We start from the raw sequence: 17,839 nt of genomic DNA on the forward strand, positions 1-17,839 counted from the left end.
TCACTTACAAGATTGTGGAAAATTGAATCATACTACGGATGAGATACTCACGCACATGCTAAACGGTTGCTCCCCCTTGTATTGTGTGACATATGTTTTTCTAAGTAAATGGTATCCCAGCGTGTATCGACATTGGCTCATCAGAGGACACCTGTTGTGGTTGTGAGACAAAGCATTAGGTGTTTGTTGGACATCAAACGGCTGCTGCAGAGTAGTGGTGATGTCCTGTAGGAGTGGACCCTCCGGACATTTAGCTGTCTTTCATTTATCAGTCAGGGAACAGAGCTGGCCGTCTCTGCCCCACATCGATCCAGCAGCCAGGGGCGCTTTGCGGTGGAGAAAACATGTCACACTGCGACACCTGGCCAAATCCCCCCAGATGATAAAACACAAACCAGACAGAGAGAGGGAGAGAGAGAGACGGGTGAGAGGAGAGAAGGAGAAACAGGGGGATAGGGAGAAGAAGACAGTGATATTTCTCTGCAACAGAGCATGCTGGGATTAAAGGCGTGTCAGACACCTGTCGTGTTTTTTGACAGAACGGGGCCTAGACCCAGGCAGGTGGTGGAGGAAGATGTCATGATAGCTTTCTACTGGAACCCAATTTAGAACCTTACATCACTCGCTCTGATACAGTAGGGAGCTCTTTATGTTGACTGCATCATCATGCAGCATATTGAAAATCATTTTCATTGGCAGTGTGGATTTCTACTGTTAAGCTTTAATGTTTCTGCATTAAAGCCTTCTTTGGTTTGCATTGATTAGTGAGTCATTATACTTCCTTTAGACTTTATGGGTTAATATAAGAAGGAGCAGAGGATGTAAGAGCAATAAAGAACAAAAGTACATTTGTGAACTCATTTTCTCTCAGAGGTCCACAGTGCTCAATTTTAAGTTGAAATTCAATTTAGATATTTTCTGTCTATGTTTGAGTTTTCCAATTAAGATTAAGACACCCAGGGGAATTTTAAAGAGAAGTGTGTAATGACGCTGATTCCCCAAATCTGGCTGGCCCAGAAAGTGGATTAAAACACATCCACTTGTCCGCAGTCCTTGGAGTCTTTTCTCCACTACTGATCACAAATGAACAATTACAAGTTGTTCCTCAGTCCTTGGGCTGGATAACTTGAGGAGACTACTCAAGTAGTCATCAGCAAAACATCAGAATAAGGAGTGTATTTCAAGAGTTTCATTCTAAAAATCAGATATCCACTCTCTTACTTAATGATGGCATGAAAGTAAAACACATTATGGGTTACTAATTATGTTATGATTCATCATACGACCTTTGCTTACAAAATAGTTGTGTTTTGGAGGATAGAATATTTTCTTCAAAACTGAATTTCTCTGCAATTTATTTCCAAAATAGATATACAGTATTTGGAATGAAACCCCTTCATTTTCGTGTTGATATGTCATCAACTATAGTGAAAAGTGGTGAATGAGCTTTTCTGGAGGGAATTCACAGGTTAGTCCTTACCTTGGTTCCTTCAAATAGCATGGCAGATGCTCTCTGTGACATTCTACAGTACAAATGGCAAACCAATGCATGAATACTCTACTGCAAATGCATGAGAGAGTGTTATACCTGAAATACACCAAATCCCTTCCTCTCTGGAGAAGGGGGCATGAGAAGTCATCTTCCATCTTACAGAACACATCATATGGTAATCAGCATTCAGAGTTTGGTATTATTGGAGACCAGTACAGGTCCTTTTGTTCTTCAAGGATAGAAACAAAGGAGAAAAATTCAAAGCTCATTTCAGAAACATGGGGCAGTGAGGTGAGATGGTATCTCTTGTGACTATGAATGTGTGATAAGGACCCAAGAGACAGAAGCATTTACAAGGGTAAGGGATTTGAACAGAATCTCATATTGGGCCGTTGGGGAATAATGCTTTATACGGGGAAGAATGTGGCTTGTAGCTGGATGAAGAAAATGACAATACTCCTGTAAGTGTCATATTATGGAAAATGCATTATAGGGATTTGATCAAAGTCGAGGAATATAATGATCCACTGAGATGAAGGAGAGGTGGAGAAGCGAAATGGGATGGTTGAAGAAAAGTACATTGGATCTTGCACTGATGTGCCCATTCAGTGTGTGCATTATATTATATCTACTTTGTTCAAGTTCAGCAACTTCAGTGCAACAGTGAACGTAAATGCAGTAGTTAAAGTGCAAAATGAAGAAGAAGAAGAAGAAGAAGAGAAAAGACTGTAATGTAAAAACAATGTCCTCATGTCACTTGCATGTTTCGATTTGAAAGGTAATGAGATCGTCTCTTAGTGTAGGAAAGAAATATTTGTGTCTTTGTTCAGCAGTGAAATAGCGCTAATGTTTTTGGTGTAACTGTCAAGTGCACTCGGTAATTATCTCCTTATGCAAGAGACCCTGAAGTGGCTTTTTCAGGTATTAACTCTCCATGTCTGAATCAAAGCTTAGGTTTGGAGGCCAACAGTTTGAGTCATCAGGAGTCTGAGAGTTTGGTAATAGACTGTTTTGTAACATGGTTTTTGGTGTTTCTCTCTGGCTGCAGTTTGGCTGTGGATACGGGCCTTGGGTAATATTATGTGGTCATCTTTTGACAAGCTGTAATGTGTTGTGAAGGGAATGATGTCATTGTTTCAGGACTGGGGGGGCTGGTGAAGTGTTTTAGGGTGGGGGACGGAGTGGGCATCTAGTTAGGAAGTCCTTGGTTCTTGATGAAGTCTAGTCCCTCAATCTACCCTTGCTTGTCTTGCTTCTCTCTCTCTCTCTCTCTCTCTCTATCCTTCCTACTCTCTCTACCAGCTCCTATCTGGTTGCCATGGAAACTCCACATATGTCTGACAGCTGTTTCGCAATTTTCCACAAAATGACAGCCGACTGTGCTTCTCGCCCACTCTCCCCTTCCCTCCTGATAAAGAGCTAACAAACACACACACACACAGTCGCAAGATTGAGATCAACCACCACTATAATCAAACACCTACTGACAATTTAGTGATGTATCATAGAGAGAAAATTACCACTGTTGCTGTGGGACAAACCTATAGGTAAATCAGTATTGCTTCCTCAGCAGCATAGTTCTTACTTTCGCTAGAACAAGGAGAGAAACATTATCAAACACATTAAATGTAATGCCTAATTTAGATGCTTTCTTTCAGCCCTTCATGTATTTTCTTGAGCAATATTACTTTTTCTAGTTTACCACTGAATAAAATGCAATTGTAAGTTTAATGGCAGTCATTTGACTTTGGGTAATAAGTCTACTGTTCAACCAATTTTCAATTTTCAAAACTTTTCAGAAGTCTTATCTTGATCAACAAGTCATATAACCAGGGGCAAGCCAAGAACTGTGCCATCAGGTCTGTCTGTGTGAGTGAGATATGGGCAGTGTTGCCAACTCTCTTCCAAGGAAAGTAGCTATTGGCTGCTCAAAGAGTCACTAGAAGTCACCAGATGATATCATACGCTACTTTGCATATCAGTATACAGTATTTGCTACAGCCCCTGCTCTGATTGCATGCTGTGATCGTATGATCTCTTTGGATTAGACAAGCAAGTAGTGCAAATCGGCATCAGCCATACAAATTTGTTGCCAAATGCTTTGGAAGTCAACACATTAACATTGTTCCCTATGGTTGGAAAAAGTTGCTAGATTTGTTACTAGTCGCTTTTAGTCTAGTTGCAACAAAGTTGCCATTTGACAGCAGTTGATATAGGCCAACTAGGAAATCTTTTTACAAAGGGCTGTTATAACAGCAAGTGAAAACTAGCTTGGTGCTATTTACATAGTTGCTAGCTGTAAGTGTCTTGCCAAATAATGTATTAAAATCAAATCCATTAATACTTCACAAGTATATCTTAACAACTTAATGTTACCCTAACATACACTTTACAAAGGCCTTTTACTCTAATGTTGCTTCCTCTACAAAGGATTAAGCCCACTTAAGAGGTCCAACAAACAACATGCAAAACCTAAATCAAACAATCTAATGTTGTAAAATGACATGACTTGGATTAACAGGAAACCAGGGAACTTTAATTGAATCTTCTTCCAGCAAAACCCCACAAGCAATTTGAAGTGTAGAGAAATGTGAAATGGAAAAAACAATCTTCCAGTGAAACTACAAATGAACATCAGGTGGCCTATAAAGGCTTCTACTACAGGCACTTCAGACATGGACGTTCAACAAGGACTTAATGAAATGTCTCTGAGAGACATCAGCACATGTGCTACTTCTCCCATTACCAAAAGGAAACATGTTTGATCCCTACAACACCCAGAGCCTCAGTCAATTGCCTAAAATGTAGTTGTAAACACTGCAATAGTTACTGAAAGCTTAATATGAAAACAGATTATGCTGTACAGATTCTACCTGGGATGGTATTCTTGATTTAGATTATGTTTACAACGGTGATGCAAAAGGTACAAGGCACCACTGAGCTAACTAGCCCCCTTGTGACCACCAGAGTAGCAGCCTATCCTTGCTTTATTGATTTAACATTACAGCAGGAATGTGTCATGTCTTTGACCAATCAGATTGTTTGGCTGACACGTTTAAAACACTGCTTTGCAATTAAGATTCAACTCCAGCAGCTTTTTTAGACCTGTACCAAGACAAGATGGCTGCCAATTGGTTCCGTTCTGGAATTGGCTTGTCACGATTTGAAATTATTGGAAGAACTGATTTACATTGTCAAGCTACGTACATTACATGTACACAGTTAATGTACACTAATCTTCAAAGAAAATAATTGACAATGTATACCTGATGTTGCTGATACATTCACCATTTATGCAAGGACCTTGTTGATACATGTGCCTGATACTGAGACTGGAAACATGGTGGTGAGTGACGCATCCGCCAATAGTACAACAGTGCTATTGATTACTTCTGGCCATACTGCCAGGCACACGTCTTTGTTTTTTATTGCCCTGAGGGTCAATAAGTTGCTCTTGACCCTTGACCTCTCTTTAGACACGCTCAATAATGTCCCATAAAACACAGGCAAGTTGTTCTGTCTCCATCAAAGAGGCAGTAACGAGGGCTAACAGATGGGAGGCCTTACAGACCAGAGACCGTCCTGAGTCCTGACTGCTGACTACTGCGTGGAAGGATTTGACTCCTCAAACTCTAAATCTGTTACTGTTTACTGCAGTTTCATCTAGTGGCAAATCTGATGATACTTATAATGATGATACTTGCCTCCTTAAAAATCGCTGATTCACATTCACTAATTGAGCAGCCATAAGATATTGTGTTGGATAGACAGGAAAATGAGTGCATTATCTATTCCCTGGTAGCTAGTTTAGCTCTAGATGAGCCCTAATTGCTGGTTTGCTCCTTCTGTATGTTGTGAAGTAGAGAGATAATTGTGTTGACTGACTCTGAGGTTGGCCGGTTTGTTTCTCCTCAACCATTTAAAGGCCATTAAGTACTGAGGGCCATTACAAGAATGGGAAAGTGTGTGTGTGTGTGTGTGTGTGTGTGTATGTGTGAGTGAGTGCGTGAGTGAGTGAGATGAGTGCATACCTATATGTATATACACACATTTATGCTCATGCTCGTGTGCCCATGGATGATTAAAGAGTTGTGGCTTCAGGTAAAAGGAGAGAGTTTGATATTTGACCTGTAGGGAAATGAATGAATCAGTCTAACAGCTACTGTAGCTTGTTAATGATGGTTAACCAGTGACATTAGAGAGCTAATGCTAACACTGCTGATCATGTTGGTGGCTAGTATAGTATATACACTTCACGTCACTTTGTTAAGAAAAGTGCTATTCAAGTATATTTGTTGTTAATATTATTTGTTGTATGAACAGACAAGTGCAGGACTAAGAAAACATGCCATTCCAGCTGCCCTATGCATGTGTGTGTGTGTGTGTGTGTGTGTGTGTGTGTGTGTGTGTGTGTGTGTCTTACCAAGTGTAGCAAGTGTGTGCGTGTGTGTGTGTGTTGGGTGGGGTCATTAAACACGTCTATCTAGATAATGACCACTTAAGTCAAATGACCTCATGGGGGTCATCAACAGGATTCACGAGATGAAATTATCACCATGGTAATTACCACGGTTACTGTCTTTGGAGCCGTTGTCTTTGCTCAAAGACTCCAATGTGTGTGTGTGTGTGTGTGTGTGTGTGTGTGTGTGTGTTTATCTTGGGTTTGCGTGACAGTGGTGGCTGTTTTGCTGGCATAAACCCTTCCTGGGTTTACTCACTATCCATCTAGTGCTGTCAGTGTCAGCGAGATCACATATACTGTATATCCAAACCACTCTGCTCGTCCTCCCTCGTCTGTCCATCTCGCTCTATTTATCTCTCACTATCACTCTCTTTCACACACTCCAGTGCCCTCTCTCTCTCTCTCTCTCTCTCTCTCTCTCTCTTTCCCATTATTCATTTTGGATACATTACAGATTTTAAATAAATAGTTTTATTGGTATAATAAGATACTTGTATCTGAATATAACAGTGACCTCATGTAGCCTACAACTATCTGTCCTCATCTGTATATGGCTGACTGAGTCTCCTTCTCTGTAATGGTTTGTGTTTTCTTCAGCAGATCTGTGTCAGTGTGTGAGTGGGTTGTGCAGCTGACTGGGGCTGATGTGATGTGAACTGAGTGGAACGTGTGTAACCCACGGGCTTTCAGACCTGCCACTGCAACACACACACACACACAGACACACACACACACACACACACATACATACATACATGCACACATACATGCACACTGCACACACACACTTACACTGATCCACATTGACTCTTCAAGGGCACTCAGAGGACACACCGCAATAGTGGGTTTAATACTGAGTGGCAGAGATCAAAGGCTGTGTGTGTGTGTGCATGCCTTCTGTACATGCCCTAAGCACCCTATCTGTCCTCACATACAGCAGGTGTTAACATATGGATGGGGGTAAATTACAGCCATGTGTGACTTCTTGTGTTGTGTTGCAGTGCTGCGTCTCCTGAAGGAGGGAGCGGACCCCAACACTCCCATTTCCTCTGGAGGATCCTTGCTACACTTGGTAAGACACACACACACAAACACACACACACACACACACACACATATGCACATATGCACAAATGCACAATCAATGAAATGCCACAGTGCTGGAATATTGGCAAGATATTGGCAAGAAAATGCCTATTTCTTTTGCATTGGAAGGGTGTTCAAACTGTATTATAAAAGGGCAAGAAGGAACAGGAAGGAAGAGTCATTAATGTTATAGTCTCCAACATGGCGGTGCGTCTGTAACAGGCCACTATTGATTTTTTTACATGCATGTATCATCAGCATTACATTCGTAGTTCTTGCACATTCTTGCACAAGTTACCCCCATGGCAATATAAGAATTTAATCACAGGAGCTATACAGTATATTTTTCTCATACATTCAATTATTATGTCATGCTCACTGAACCACAGATCTACACTGTTTGTGCTAAGCAACGCCTGGGGAAAATGAAATTGTGTAAAAACAATCAGCAAGCTGTGTAATAAAATAGCTACCAGAGGAAAACGACTGTCTTTGCATCCCGCAGTGTGCTCGCCATGACAACGTGTTTGCGGCGGAGCTTCTGATTGAGCGAGGCCTAAATGTCAACCTGCAGGACGAGGACCTGTGGACGGCGCTGCACGTAGCATGTGTGTGTGACCATGCAGACGTGGTGCTTCTGCTGCTGCTGGTGAGAAACACACATGCAAACATGTACGGGAGGAAAAGAGTATCATTATACACACACACACACACACACACACACACACACAGACAGACACTGGCATGCACATACACACATATTGAGTGCAGTTGTTGGAATTTCCTGGTTGATCCCTGCAGTTCCAAGCATGTCAGCTACAAATTAGATTAGTGCAGAGTGTTTTGGAATGGGTTCTCATGCAGGCTTCACGTTTCGATTTAGCTTTGAACCAGGGACTGTATTCATTTTAGTCATCCAAAATTTTCACTAAGTGGAATGTCTTCCATTCACGAGGGTTTTGGATTACCGGGGTTCTGGTGCACAGTATTCATCCACATCACACGACTCACACATTCTGTCACAAACCCAGCTGAATCATTGAAAATGAGAATATCCAGAAATTCAGCATTAGCCTGATATCAAAGAGAGAGCCTGTTCTGTGGAGAGCGCTCCCAGCTCTTGTCAGGTCCGTCTGCGGAGCGCCGAGTGAGTCCTGCGGTTGTGCTGATTAGGTCCAGAGCGCGAGCAGGGCCAGCTGCAGGGGAGGGCATGCACATCCAGCCCAGTCACTCGCTGGGCTGTGGGCCGGGCCTGCTGTGGTTCTGTTGATTAGACCCAGAGAGGGTTGACTGGAGTCTGGAGCTTGGGAGTCCTGTCTGGGCCGGTTCCGCTGATTGGGTCCTGAGTGATTGCTGGCTGCCTGTCTGTGGGGCGGGCAGTAGATGTTCCCGAGAGGAATGGGGATATGTTTGAAGAGCTGCCAGGGAAAGAGCGTGCGTGTGTGTGTGTGTGTGTGTGTGTGTATATGTGTGTTTGTCAGCTTGTGTGATTGTGTGTTCATGTGAGCGTGAGTGTTCGTGGGTTTGTGTATTTGTGTGCATTTAATTTCCCCCGAAGCAGAGATCCATGCAGGCTGCCTAGTCAGTACAGCAGGGTGTGATATAGATATGCCAAACACAATTTATCCAGAGCGTTCTGCTTGCATGCTAGGCAATATATTTGCAGGGAGAAGGAGAGTGAGAGAGACAGTGAAAGAGAGATGGAGAGAGAGAGATTTAATACTGCTCCCTGGAAGGCAGTAACTAAATGTCTCCCATTCACTGCCAAGACAGACCCAGTTTCTAGCTAATGAGGTCACATTTACACACACAGACCTCAGCCCCGTTGGAAGGAGGGAGGAGGGTAGGAAGGAGTGAAGAAAGAGGAGAGGGCGAGGAGTGCGATTCAACAGTGTGAAAAGTTCAAACATTTTTCCAGCTTACTCCAACAACATGAAAAAAACATCTTCCCTCTAGTAAAATGCAAAACAGGACGGCTTGAATGTCCTTTGATAGTAAGTGCTTATCTATTAGAGTGCATATACTTTTGCTGGTGTGTGTGTGTGTGTGTGTGTGTGTGTGTGTGTGTGTGTGTGTGTGCGCTTGTGCGTGCTTCTGTGAGTGTGACTAGCTAAGTAAGCTAGGATAGTTAAAATAACATGTTTTCCAAGTGGGGCATGTCTGCATGGAGTGAATTTTTTTTCTTTAGGGCAAAATATACATACATGAGCTGCTTTTCCCGGCATTATCAGCGGAGAGGATGGGTTTCTGAAAGGGGAGCTCAAGGCACTGCCTGCTTGCCAGGGTAAAAATAGCTTCAGTGAAGCCATGTTTCCGATAGAGACGCAATATCCTTTTTCTTCTATTCATTCATTTTGACACCCATCTCCTCTACCACAGAGCCTGCCAATGCCCAGTCACTCTGCTCTGTTCTCAAGCTGCTCCCTTATCATGGCTGTAAGTGGGAGATTTTCCCTCAGAATGTGCTGGGTTTACATTTTAATGAGAAGTCGAACAGGGTGTCTCGCCAGAGCTTGACTGGCAGTCTTATCTTTGATTGGCACAGGAAGGAATATTGCTGTTAATATGCACTAATCTATTGTTTCCTCCCCCTCCGTCTCCTCTCTCCATTCCCCTCCTCTCATCCTCTACATCTCTGTCCTTGATTTCCTGTCCCCAGTCCCTATACAGAGAAGTGGAGGGTTTTTTTGCTGACAGAGACGTTACCAAGCTTGTCTTGTGGGGAAAGTAGGGGGTTGATGAGGGGCTGGGTGCATTGTTGCTCTGTGTCCGGGCCAGCAGCAATGCTAATTCTCTTATCTCCTGCCTGCAAGCAGCGGGAGAGGGAGTAAGCCATCTCTAAACACTCCCATTCCCGACCCCATCTCCAAACCCACTCCTAAAGCTATTCCTTGCTCCAGCTCTGCTTAATGTTCCTCATCATGCCCCTGGCAGGATTAACAGGATATAAGCGGTGGACTCTGGTCAGAGACTCAGCGGACTCTCATTTAGCAAATGAAAACATGACAGGGTTTGTAGTCTTTTCATGAATGATACCAGAAAAAAATTACACCTTAAAGGAAGCGTTGGTGGAAAAGGTTTGATTGTTAATAGAATAACACAATGGAACAGAATTCACCCTTTTCATATTGGTTTCAACGTAAGATGACCAAAGCCAAAAACAATATTAGATAGTTATAATTAGGCCTGGCTAATACATGCATAAAGCTGCCTCACCAGATGTTCTCGATAGCCATAATCTCCATGTGTGACATTTTAGCTGGCTTTCTATTCAAAGCCACACTCCGCTAAACAGTTATCACATCTGATTTCTTCTAAGCAGGCCAATTATGTCTTCTTATTGGCCTTTCTTGTGAAAGCCAGGCAAAGATGTGGTAAGTGATTAGAGTTAATTGCAGATTTGCCCTGATTCTCCTCCAGTGTCTCCCAGAGAGAGCTTCCATTTCTTTTTTCTGTTTTCCTGACAAACTGTTGAATGTGGGTACTGTAAGAATGCAAAGAAGATTAAATCATGTACCCACCACCAAGTGCACTTCAACTGAACTCTGTTTTAAAAACCTTGGATGGAGCCCTACATTTTTAGTGTGTGCTCTGTTTTTTTGTTTTAGTATTTGATGCTCAGTCATATTGCCGTTCCCCATGAGATATTGACCCTCAATCTCTAAGCTCTCGCTGTGGAAGATGTAGGTTTGTGATAACGTGATCCCCGGGAGACGAGCTCTGTTCCAAAACATTATTTCCCATCTTACAGTTCAAATCCCAGTGGGGATACAGTTGTGGATTGACCCACTTTCAGCGCTTGTAAATGATGAACTTGAAACTTCCGAACTCCAAGCCCTTTGAAGTCAAGTGATTAACAGCGAGCCCCGGGATGCACTCAACTCCACTTCACTCCGCACACTAGTTGAATCCATTTTTGGTCTAGCTGCTGATACTGGAGCCCTCACTCCTTCATACAAGACAATGGTTCAACAGGCAAGTGTTGCACATTCCTATAGAGTGTAGTCTGCTCCCACACAGGTTTGGAATGTCTGATAATATATGGAAAATTAGTTTGACAATTTCCAGGTCATGCAAAGTTTGGGAATTGCACAAAATTCTGGTTAAGTATAGCAAAATATTGTTGTTCCCAACACACATATGAGTATATATTTTATGTTGTGGTGAAGAACTGCCTTCAGTAGAGTGGTATGTTATTATATGTTACACTTATATTGCCCAGCCACTATCAGCTTGTGTCGAATCCTGACCAACAATAATTATATTCAATGAAAAAATGTGGATATTAGTTGGGGAATGGCCAGAATATTGTAGTATTTTGTTCTTATTCTATTTAGACAGTGGCAAAGCAGCAAGGGAGACAAAGTAGGTGAGACTTTGGGATGATTTGAACCTTAGGCACATATGTGGCTCCAGAGGCTTGGGACTTAAATAATGACTATCTCTGAATACAAGAGTATAGATCCTTGAAATGGAAAACGTGTGGGAACCCTCTTCTAAGCTCATTCATCTAGCTTTGGGAAGATGTCCGCTGTGCTGTGACAGCTCTCCCCTCCAGAGTGCTCCAGCCCAGCGGTGACCGCCTTAGGGAAAACCTTCCTCACACGTCTCCTGGCCGTCGTCATTGTTATTGATTCCTCAGCGGTCACTGCGCCCAACAACACCTATTATGAACCGCAGGCAGGGCGGTGTTAACAGATTGCTGTCGCCAGGACGACCGAGGCGGATTCATCATATTGTGGTGGGGAGCGTGTCGGGGTCAGAGGTCGGCTTGTTAACCCCTCGCAGCGTGCGTGGCTGCCGGCGGGCGTCAACTCGTTTATATCTGTCAGCGTTTATCATGTGCACTCAGACACATGATTAATGTCTCTTGATCGATGGCCCACGCTAACACATCATGCTTTCTGTGCCGTAATCTGTGTCTCTTGGTCTTTGAGATCTGTGCATAACAGCAATCGTACATCATATACTTGTAAATGCTTTAAATGTAAGGTGGCTATTACTTCACTCAGGGGGGCAAGTATAGCATTTTCTATCTTTTATTAACTTTTTTTACAGTGTTTTTTATGTAGTTGACTGTGCCTCAGGTTTGTTTCTACCCTGACAATTGAATTCCCTCTGGGGTAAATATCATAACTATCTATTTCACTACAGCAACTATCAGGCTCATCTTATTCTGTAGAATTTTAAATTTGACTTTCTTTATATTTCACATTTTTACAATACAGTTTTACAAGCACTAATTACCTGTGCATGACTCTTCATTTCAAGGCTTTTACCACTGTTTTGACATGTGACAGCTAAGTGAGGGTTGGTCAGTGGTGAGGCAGAGCAGGATATATCTGTCTGTCAGCTGATAACTTCATCCAACCAGACTCCTATTGACTTTTACTGGACCTTGTCTGGGTTAGCACACCCCCTTACTATCCACTTTGCAGTATACACACACACATGTGCACGCTCAAACACACCCACACAAATATTAACAGAAACGCACTGAGAGTGGCTATCAGATTTATGGGTGAGTTGATTACTGTCTGGGGGCCAAGCTCAGGTCTAGGGTACATAGGACCATTACATTTGGCCGTTTTCAGTTGGGGGTGGGGGGATAGAAAGAGGCACTATCTCTGTCTGCCGGTGAGTCACCCATCATCTCTTTATGTATCTCTTGGTCTTCAAGCACTCCTCCTCGTTGTGATAAGGGTTTTGTTTTCTCATGAATAGTCACGAAGCAGCAGCTGATAGTTAATATTAATTAATCCCCTTTATTAACCCCTAACTAACCCTGAAAAGTGAGTGACAACAGCTCCCAATAGACAACACAGATGGGTGCACACTACACCCCACAGTACAATGTTTGACCAAAACTGCAAACCTCACCCAGACAGCTTCTCTGATAATTGGAAATGACAGCATTGTTCTGTCTTTATCACCCTTTAATTGCTTGCCATTGAAGGATGAAAGGTGTTTCCTCTAAATATCTGCAAAACATTTTGCTGAATTGACCAAAAAAATGCAATTGTCTAATTTATAAAACGATAATGAAGTTCAAGGGATTTTTTTTAGAAGTAGTAAGGTTTTAGCCTCAGCGTCCTTGTGGTTTTGCTGATTAGTTTTCAGAGCGCCATGTTTTTCATGCTGCTATGTCAGCTGGCTCCCTCTCGCAGTTTTCAGCCTTCTTCCTCCCATTTCTCGCCCTCCCCGCCTCTTCCCTCTCTCCGTCTGCCTGAGGACTAGGCCATAAATCTCCTTGGCGCACCGCAACTGGGTCGTTAGAATTCTATTAGCTGTAAATATTCAATAAGGATCCTCACTTAAAGTCCCCTGTCCCCGTTATCAGACCTGGTCCAGCTACGATCGTTACACCGGCTTGTCTTTTATGGTTTAGTCAAACAACAGGCGGCGATTTATGGTTGGATGTTGACATTCGCCACTTGAAAGGATGTGTGTTACTTTTAGCACCTAACCCTAAAGGGGGGCTGATAAAATGAAAGGGACAAAGGCAACACATAGGTAAATGAGATATATTTCCCAGAGCTTGTGTACATTTCTGCTCTGCTGGTGAAGCATTGCAGGGTTCTTACAAATACTGACTGCAGTGGAGTTCCTGCGAAGAGAAGCAATCAATCATAACCATATTGTGACCAGCTACTGTGCTGTTGTCAGAGTAAAAGTCATTAAAAGAGCCTGGGGGAAGGTCTCCCATGTTATCTCACACCATAACAGAAGACTGCTGTGGCAGGGTCCTTGGTGAGTAAACACACATTAATCTTGTCACACACACGCACATACACACACACGCACATACACACACACGCGCACACGCTCACGCTCACGCGCTCACCCCGATGATCCCCAGGTCGCATTAACCGACACCCTCGTTCTACAGTGCTCCCCCTAGGCCGTTATTTAATGAGTTCTTTAATTCACTCTATTGTCTGTTAATGTCTCCATGGTTCTACTCAGGTATACGCTGCTGGGAGGCCCTGATAATTGGGCCCACTTTATCATCGATTCCAGTCTGATGAATGGCCCTGGCTAAAACTCAATTTGTTTGTGTCTCCTCTGCTTTCTTTGCCGTGCGTCTGATAGGCCGGGGTTAACGTCCTGCTGCAGGATGTCAATGGGAACATTCCTCTCGACTACGCCTCCGAGGGAACTGAGACCAGCTACATCCTCCGAAAACACCTGGAGGAAAACGGTAAAGCAGCACACCTCTCATTTGGGTAGGGATGGGTTTGGATGGGTTGAGTTAGGTCATAGTATTTTGGGTTGAGTTGTTGGGTGGTACAAAGCATGTTTTTTTTGTTGATTTCATTGGAGAGGCTCCTGAAAAGGCTGAAAGGGAACTTGCATGGCAGAGAGAGCGAGAAAGAGAGTTGAGTTTGACATTTTACATTCCATTCTCCATAAACTCAATTGACTGTGCCTCAGTGAAATGTGCTGCCCATTTACATATTATCACAGCCCTTCCAGAGGGAGAAAAATTATGCTAAATGAGTGAAAGCACATTTTCCATTTGCCCCATTTAGGAGATATTGGGATAATGTGAGAATATGACAGTGAACGGTTAATAAGTCATGTCCACATGCAGTTACATCATGAGGGGGAGCCTGGGGGGGGGGGCGCATAATTATAGGAAATTGTGCCATGGATGGTTAGCAATCTTATTCTGGTTCAGGGAAAATATCTTATTAAAAAGTACAGTCCAGGCCATGGCAACTTTGCTCTATCTAGTACAGGTCGACTCATCCCATAGCATTAAATTTCATTTTGTTGTAGTGCACTCCAGTTCAGCCCGACTCATTTCAGCCCAGGCTAGTCCAGTCCAATCCATTCCAGGCTAGTCCAGGAGTTCTGCTATCCGTCCCTTGTCCTACTCTTGTCCTGTCTTTCCCTCCCTCAATCCTTATCACATAAGCAGCATTAAACAGAGATAATATATCATCAGTGTGGAGAGTTCCACTGACTCTCATCCATCCCACCCACCCAGCTTAGCCACCATCAACCTAACTGCTAGCCTCACTCTGCCAATGAGCAGGTGGTCTCAATGTGTTCAATGTATTCAAACACGTATACCGTTTGTTACACATTCTGTCCCTGTTGAGTTTAACCATTACAGTATGAGGCTGTTAGAGCTGTGATATACCATTGTATGCTAAACAAGATTACTCATGTAATTGTTGTTTCTATTACCTAATCATTCTGACCCAGTTTCATATCCAAAAGAGCTGTGATCATCACTCGCCCAGTGAGGCATCTGTGTGTGTGAGTGTGCGTGTGTGCATGAAGGTGAAGTACACCTGCAGGCTGAACAATGGTGCACTAGATTGGGGTGCCACACTCCCGCAGAGAAAGGAGAAGGTCAGCACAGAAACAGGGAATGAAAGAGAGAGAAAGGACAGGAGACGTGAGAGAGAGAGAAAAAGATAGAGATACAAAGAGAGAGTGACAGAATGTGACAGAGGGAGAGAGAACAAGAGTGTGAGAGAGAGCAACACAGAGAGACAGAGAGAGAAAGGGGAATGGTGATGACAAAGCTGGACAGAGACAGATATAGACAATGATGGAGGGCCTTCCCTTATCCATCTGTCATTGGCCACACATGAGCCTACACAGGATCACATGACAGATGCGAGCTTCTGACTGCAGACAGCTAGCTTATCACAGCTCAGACCACCCCATAACACACACACACACACACATACACACATGCATGCACATACATGCGCGCACACACACACACACACACACACACACACACACACACACACACCAACCCACCAGCCATTGAAATTGTAAGACTATTCTTTGCTTCCCCCTGCCAGCCCCCACGGTGATCTCTCCCCTCCTGCCTTCCTCCAGCTCCCCTGATACCCCCGTCACACTGAGCTGTGCCACCATGAAACACACTCTTTACTCGCATAGTCTCACTGGGTCTCTGTTGCTATAGCAACATGGCGACATGCTCTCATCCCCATCAAGTCTGTGTGGTTGCGGGGAAAAGACAGACTGTCCATGTGTCTCTACATCGCTCCCTTTCTGGAGAGAGAGAGAGAGAAAAAGAAAGAAAAGGTTGTGTTACTGGAGAATTTTTCTTTCCCTTGTGGCACTTTACTACCCCAAATACAGAAACTAACTCCTCTAGCTAGCCAAGTCAATCATGTTTTATATAATACAGGATTGTTACTGGTTCCGGCACCACAGACAACAAGGACTCCCTTCTGCCAGGGTAATGCACCTATGGGCATGTCTGACATAGCTACAAACCCCCAGGCTCTCATTTGTTTGCAAAGACAAACTCATTGATTAGCTGTTCCAACCAATCTATTTGGAAAAGTCCCATTAGTTAGCGCCCTACAGCTAATCAGAGTGAAACGTAGATTGATCTATAATCAATTCATGTCGTTACAGCAACCTAAACTCATGTCCACTGTGTGTATGTGAGTACGGAGCAGAGCATTGATCTTCATAGTGCAGGATAGACTGGCTGTGTGGACCCCTCTCCACCTGTGTCGGCCCAGGAGACAACCTGGGATCGTTCAGGTCAGAGACAGGGGCGCTGTATTGAATGACTCTCTGAATTTTTACAGAGACATCGTCAATATTAAGATGGCTGGTGGCCATGCATTTGATCTTCTAGGCTTAGGTTTTAAGCGTGGGATGCTTTCCCATGGCCACATGTCATTATACATCAGGCTGTAGGAGTTTTCACTGTGGGTGCTGTACACATAGTCAATGTGCTGCTGAAATCACATTCCCAAATTTTTCTGTAATTCAGCACTTTGCGACATTGTGCGCGCTGAGTGATATGGCCTTTTCATGCTGCTCAGCCACTATCAGCATACACCATACTGAACACCAACCAAATCCTGTCAAGAAATTTTGAAGTGGAAAGTGTGCAGGAACGATGTACTTAACCATTACTCATACCTATTGTATCACTGACATACCCATAATCATACTGCATAGTGCCCTCTCAACTATTATTACTATAATCAATATATTAACCAGTTTGTCTTAATTCCAGAACAGTTGAATCGGAGATGGAAGGTTTCAGCAGGACACTGTGTCAGCTGTTGTGTGTGCACAGCACTCACAGTGTGCCTGTGTGTGTTCTCTAGGTGTGGATGTGTCCTCCATGCACACCATGAGGACTCAGAGGCCCAGCACCATGCTGTCTGACGTCAGGCAGCTGATAGCCACCAGGGGAAGCCTCAACCAGCCCAATGATGATGGGGTCACTCTGGTACGTAAGGCACAGCATCTTTACTATCATACTACTGTGTGTGTGTGTGTGTGTTGTCTCTGTTCTCTCTGTTGACTCTGTTCCCCCCTAATAACAACCTTTCTCTGTTTTGTCATCTTTACTCTTGCTTTGCTCTCTTCTTCTCTCTTCTCTCTTCTCTCTCTCTCTCTCTGTCTCTCTCTCTCTCTCTCTCTCTCTTTCTCTCTCTCTGTCTCTCTAGCTCCACATAGCGTGTGCCAGTGGCTACAGAGAGGTGGTGTGTGTGTTGCTGGAGAGTGGGGCGGACCCCCAGCCCTCTGACAACAGCTTTTGGACCCCTCTGCACCTGGCTGCCAAATATGGACAGGTAACTGTCACTGCACAACCGCACAACAGTCAAATTGTTGACATTAATTAAGTAGTCGACTAATCCCAGACCATCTAGCTGCATTGATCCAATGTGATTTCAGCCTTTAATGAAAGTTGTTGAAATAATGAGGAAACTATTGATAGGAGGATAGTTACCCTAAGGGACTGGCCTCCAGCTACCCTCCCCACTTTCTGATAAACT

At 43.6% G+C, this 17,839-nt stretch overlaps 1 protein-coding gene across 1 annotated transcript in view; it reads left to right on the plus strand.

The window, feature by feature from the left end:
* myo16 (myosin XVI) overlaps positions 1–17,839 on the plus strand; it is an 82,736-nt gene that overhangs the window by 10,954 nt on the left and 53,943 nt on the right. Inside the window, exons 3-7 of the mRNA XM_071905248.2 lie at positions 6,956–7,026; positions 7,546–7,689; positions 14,133–14,241; positions 17,165–17,289; positions 17,510–17,635. Coding sequence (XP_071761349.2) covers positions 6,956–7,026; positions 7,546–7,689; positions 14,133–14,241; positions 17,165–17,289; positions 17,510–17,635 — 575 coding nt within the window. The remainder of the gene's footprint in view (positions 1–6,955; positions 7,027–7,545; positions 7,690–14,132; positions 14,242–17,164; positions 17,290–17,509; positions 17,636–17,839) is intronic.

The sequence above is a fragment of the Centroberyx gerrardi genome, chromosome 10 (genome assembly GCF_048128805.1).
Source record: "Centroberyx gerrardi isolate f3 chromosome 10, fCenGer3.hap1.cur.20231027, whole genome shotgun sequence".
Lineage (NCBI taxonomy): Eukaryota > Metazoa > Chordata > Actinopteri > Beryciformes > Berycidae > Centroberyx > Centroberyx gerrardi.